The sequence below is a fragment of the Branchiostoma belcheri genome, unplaced genomic scaffold (assembly GCF_001625305.1).
Source record: "Branchiostoma belcheri isolate BF01 breed outbred unplaced genomic scaffold, Haploidv18h27 scaffold10, whole genome shotgun sequence".
In the NCBI taxonomy this organism is placed as follows: Eukaryota; Metazoa; Chordata; class Leptocardii; order Amphioxiformes; family Branchiostomatidae; genus Branchiostoma; species Branchiostoma belcheri.
The window spans coordinates 1,464,493-1,469,921 of record NW_017802380.1 but is presented as its reverse complement, the minus strand read 5'-3'; the positions used below and the strand labels follow the sequence as shown (position 1 = coordinate 1,469,921).

The 5,429-nt window shown below is 43.1% G+C and overlaps 1 protein-coding gene across 2 annotated transcripts in view; it reads left to right on the top strand.

Annotated features, from left to right (window-relative positions):
• The first annotated feature begins 646 nt into the window (after nt 1–646).
• The window catches only part of LOC109472074, a 6,915-nt gene continuing 2,132 nt past the window's right edge, over nt 647–5,429 (top strand). Inside the window, exons 1-3 of one of the 2 annotated variants that reach the window (XM_019771656.1) lie at nt 647–815; nt 937–1,008; nt 4,087–4,143. In XM_019771656.1, the coding sequence (XP_019627215.1) occupies nt 809–815; nt 937–1,008; nt 4,087–4,143 (136 nt within the window). In that variant the 5' untranslated portion in view covers nt 647–808. Of the gene's footprint in view, nt 816–936; nt 1,009–1,588; nt 2,196–4,086; nt 4,144–5,429 lie in introns of those variants that run through there. The other variant, XM_019771651.1, reaches the window with a different exon arrangement.

The following is a 5,429-nucleotide window of genomic DNA, read 5'->3' as shown; positions in this document are numbered from 1 at the left end:
GACTTTATCCATACATGTATGTAGCCTTTGTTAGATTTTTAGTTGTAGAAGACCATACAAGAGTCCCTGTGCTTTCTGTTGAGTCAATAAAGAATCTGCGTAATCTTATAAGGAGAAGAACTTTATAGCACGATAATTGTATATGGTAACTAGCATGTCCAGATCACGAGATATCAAGACCGGAACTTCTGCTGCAGTACCTAGGAAAGCCGCCAGGGGGCCCAAAATCTAATCATTTCTAGGTCTCATGAAGACCTACCCACCTACCAAGTTTCATTTCAATCCATTCACGTCTTCTCGAGTTATCTTGCTAAACCACAAACACACAAACAAACACACAGACAAACGCTACTGAAAACATAACCTTCTTGGCGAAGGTAATTAAGATGTTATACGCGACAGAACAGACAGAACCATTCGGGCGCCGGTAGGGACCTAGTAGGAAAGTCTTGTCTGTCCAGCAACAAGACGACTGAATTTTATACGACACATGCACGACTATCACAAGAATTCCTTCAACGTTATTTTTCTCGGATTTGAAGATCGCTAACAGGTGTCAATCTTTTCTACCCATGTTACATAAATAATCTCTGCCACCTCAATATCCCCGGAGCGATGGAAAAAAAAACACGTCACGCATATCATCAGCTATGGTTGAGGCACTTGTCGGACAAGTTTTTCCGCATACAACCTCCCTCCCCCTAGGCGTCACTATGCAGAATAACATACTAGCCTAGCATATCACAGGGTGGTTCTGAATACGTGTTAATCGACGTGGCTGTCGCTACCACAGCATTCGGGGTAGAAGATGTCAGGTTAGTGTTGTGATGTTATTTCTTTTCCACCAATGTCAACACTTCGTCTGTGATTTGGGTTGCTTGCTTGATCAAGGGAGTGGCGCCTCTTTCGGTAACCAATTTTCGTACCTCGCTTCAGTAATTTCAGAGACGTCCTCGGGAAGACCCAAAACACGGGTCCATGTGACGGTGAGAACAACAGCCGACGGAGGTGAGCCGATTCACGTCAAATCACAACCGTCGTACGAACGTCGTACGATCGAGTGGGATAGTCGTGCATGTGTCTTGCGAAATCCCTCTGTATTGTTACGTCACAACTTTTCTACGACATCAAAATCGTACGACGACATGCGACGGATGTGACACAACGTAAAAACCATTTTTAAAAAGCTGTGGTGGACTTAGAAATTGATATCTTTTCGTAATCATCGTCAAAAATCCTTGTTTTTTTTAAATGTAAGAGAACTTTGGTGACAGAACTGATACCCTTTTGACAAAATATGTTCGCCATCTTGTGTCCTCCGGTCAGCACATACCAAAATGGCGCTGGCCTGGTACATGTATTTCTAGACAAGTTATACCGATCAAAAATTGTTGTGTAACTTTGAAACATAGTTAGGGATAGGTTTGAAACGAAAGTTAGACAAACGACTAACTCCGGACTTAGTCTAGCGTTTTGTTCCACACCAAAAAAAAGACTTCAAAGTTTCAAGCAGCTGTTTATCTTGAATATTAAATGAGGATAAGGAGAAAAAATTAGGCCATCTCCCATCTCCTTAGATTTCCGCATCAGCGATCCGGACAGTCGACGTGGCGGAACCAGTAACAATAGGGACACCTGTCGTGTCACCCGGTCCGACCACTTCACTTCAGTACTTCGCACGAATCTTCTCAGGACGAACAGGTGTCCGAGTCTCTTCGCTTCCAAGATTCTTAAAGATCGGCCAGAACGCGTTACCGCAGAGAAAAAGTAGCGCCAAGGAAAGCAGATATTTTCCCCGACGAGTCCATGGATTGGGCGGCGAAGATGTGACGTTTGGAGAGAGAAAAGAGGACCGGACAACCCGAGAACATCTATACTTAGCAGACAACTAGAGGCGCTCGCCCGGGAAGTCCACACGGGGCCTCCACAGGATTTCCATCAGACCAGATTTTGAAACTTAGTCTTAGATTTTCGCTGGCTCTGTGGTTGGTAGAATCGTTGTATATATCTAACAGCTGTGCGGACATCGTATAGGCAGAGATAAGGACCATACTTGGACTCTCAAGTCAAGCAAGACAGGAGAAAAAGATCTAAGATGACGTCTTATATCGACCCCCCTGCGGACCTGAGTGTCTCCAGCTCCAGATGCGCCAGTCCGGCCGTCCTGCCGGTAACCGGTTGTTACGGAAGACCAGGTATTTTCTTGTCAACAACGTCTGTTTTCTTGGTTGCGCGAGGTGTGTGTGTAGTGTACGCGGTACTAGAAGTGAAACCCAGGAAGCTTTAAAGGGAATTTCGATGTTCCTTTTTAGTAAAAGTATCTGGCTGTCGTCGCTCAGGGCCTGGTCGTGCGATCGCAAACTTCGGGCATTCTGGGGTAGTCCTGCATGTGTCGTACAAAATTTACTTGTACGTTTGTTTAAGATACTTGTGTGTGTTCAACGACGAATTCAGCGACATCAAAATGGATAGTTGACTGAATGTGCTCACTCCGCGTCTTTCTTGTCCGTAACCCATAACTTTGCAGACTGCGGCGCCAGGGAACTGCATTGTACTTCAGGTGTTTTTGAAAAGGAGAGTGCTAGTAGTTGTCTTCGTGTACTGGTAGTCATGGATCAGGTCAAGAATTTCTGCATGTACATTTCATATAATTTCGAGTCTAATTCAATTTGATTTGACTTTGATGTTTCGACTGACCCCCTTTTCTGCACGAAGACATATAGCCATTGTTATCCATCAGTCAAATGCCACAGGGCTAGCCCTGGCGACTGAACAATATAAAGAATACAATATAAAGGCGTTTTAGCACATACAAAGCAATGCTTAAGTTTCCGGATGCAGTTTACCAAGCTTGAGTTTACTAACCTAACAAACGCAATATCTGAAAGCTACCTGGCATGATGACCATCTACTAGTATATCGCTATGCACTCGTAATACTAGTAATTAGCCTGCAGCTTCTAGCTACAGCAGCCCTTCCATTGGTCAGGAATGTCGGACGGCTCGGACCATTTCCAAGTAATCTCAGTCAACTCGCTCTCGGATCAATACCAGAGATAGTAAATTATTTAGGCACAAACACACACGGTCTTCTTTGCACGGTTCTTCTGCACATGTCGTCGGCAAAACATATATCTATCTATTTTTTTTTGCAAGTGTAGTTAACGTTAAGAACCAACTTGCAAGAAGTAAGAATAAAGGCGGGCAGTTGGGGCTTCAAACGCTTTAATGTCAGCAGTTTGAACTTAATAGAATAACTGCGTACAGAGTTACTAGTATGAATTTAAAGTTATGAAAAACGTTGGATACTGCTTTTTAATATATTTTTTTTTTTGGCCACGATTCATCCATTTTTTGTCCACTATGTTCTGCCGAGTTGACCGAGCCGATTTGCCTTGGGCAGAGTTGGTAATGGTCCTAGTCAGCCTGACACCATTGGTCAAGCCCCTAGCAGGAGGCCCAATCAGTAGCCTCCAACAGCGATTAACACGTAACACCTTCGAAGGAATGATGTCACAGGGTTGTCATCTTCAGGCGGTGCGCAAACACCTGTGAAATAGGCCGATGTCTGTGGCGTTCTTTTAGGAGAAGTCCTTTTCGCATGTAGCGTTGAAGTTTTACTTGGTGTAAGAAGGACGATGATGGGGTCAAGCTCCTTTTGTAGTGTGGATTTTTCAGTGCGAAGCCGTATTTTTTTCTGTCGCGCTGTGACACAGTTTGTAATTGTCCTGGAATGTAGTAGTACAGGTTTGGGCGAGTGTAACAATGTACTGCGCAGTGATCGTTAGTACATAGTTTGCAAAGCGCCTGTCAAAAAATGATCAATCAAAACTTGTTCAACAAGTGGATGCACCAACCAAAGGAAACCAACAATTTCACCGGAAAATGTGATTTTTACAATCGGATTAGAAAAACTTTTTGAAAACACAAATTCAACAATATTTTTCAAAAGAAATCTTTACTAAAGTAAGTAACAACACTTGACTAGGGACAACACTAAATACTAGGGACAAATGTGAAAGTATACAAACCTTCAACATTTTTCACGCGTGTCATTGTTTATTAACTCGAATGTAATTTTTTTCAGACCCACAGATCGTCAATGTGCGAGTGTCGCCTCCCAATAGTTCTACTAGTTTAGCAGGTAACGTGGTGTATTCTCCGTTCGTTTGTTGACTACATAAAGCCCGGTCACATTTGACGAATCTAGGACATTAAACATTGCACACGTATATGAAAGCTTTTATACATGTAGTGCAATCACCGCGCACCATATTAAATAAAAGTTTATTCGTTTGAAGGGCAAAAATCGTGCAAAGTCACCTATAGGCCACTGTTTGTTAACGTGAATATAATTGGGTCAACAATTACTCATGTATTCAGCATGTGACAGCGCTTCGAATTCGTGTTCTGTTGTTTACATTACTGCGTTTGACTTGTGTGAGAACATGCACGTAGGCCTGTAAAGGCAGATAAAATGATTAATCGAAAAAATCTTTTAAATTCAGTATGTTGTTGGAATGTCCTTATTATCCTTTTTAAGGTGGATTGGTACGAACATTGTATACGTAGCAAAAAATGAATGATTCTCACGGTGTAACACAATGCAAAGACCAAAAACAACTTGCACAGACATCACCTTAATTTATTACTACAATGATGTGAAGATATAACGTTCCTTTTGTTGTTACTCCGTGAAGGAGGTCAGGACCTCCGGACGGAGTGTTGTAATCGGCTGATTTTTCATGTTCGCAGTCAAAACACTGGGTTCTCTTTGTGTAATCGGCACGCAATTTGATACGCCGTCTGCGGGCATGCCCGTGTTGATGCACGAATGTGTATTTTTGCCGTTGCTGCTTTCGCGGTCAATGTAATATCGCAGACGCACCCCTACAATTACGAGGCGAATTGGAACGGTCCAGAAAAACGCGTTGTTTGGAATAGCGGGGGGGGAGGTAAAAGTTCATGCAGATACGGGGTGGTTTTTATAAGTGGTTCCAGATGTTTTTGCCCATGGTTAAGAGATGCCAAGTTTTTTGGAAGATGTTCGCAGCCAGAACGCATTCTGCCGTACGTCGCATATCTGTGTAATTTCGCATGTGGTGTTGCATTATGTCCGGGATGATGCACGTCTTTTTATTTTTACCGTAGCTGTTTTGATATTGGAGTAAATGCATATTTTAGAAACATCCCTACTTTTACAATCCTGTGGAATAGGCCGTAGGTTTAGGCAGTTGTCTGGTAGCAGAGGTACTGTAAGCAGATATCCTGGTTATCTGGCCGACGGTAGTAACACTCGCGGTGATTACGGCAACTCCAGGCGCGCTGGAATTCCAGGCGCGCTTAATTAGGTACAGGCACGGTAAGACGGTTGGGCCTGTCTTTGTTACTAGACACGACCATGATAGTCCGATCTTTATATGAATGCAA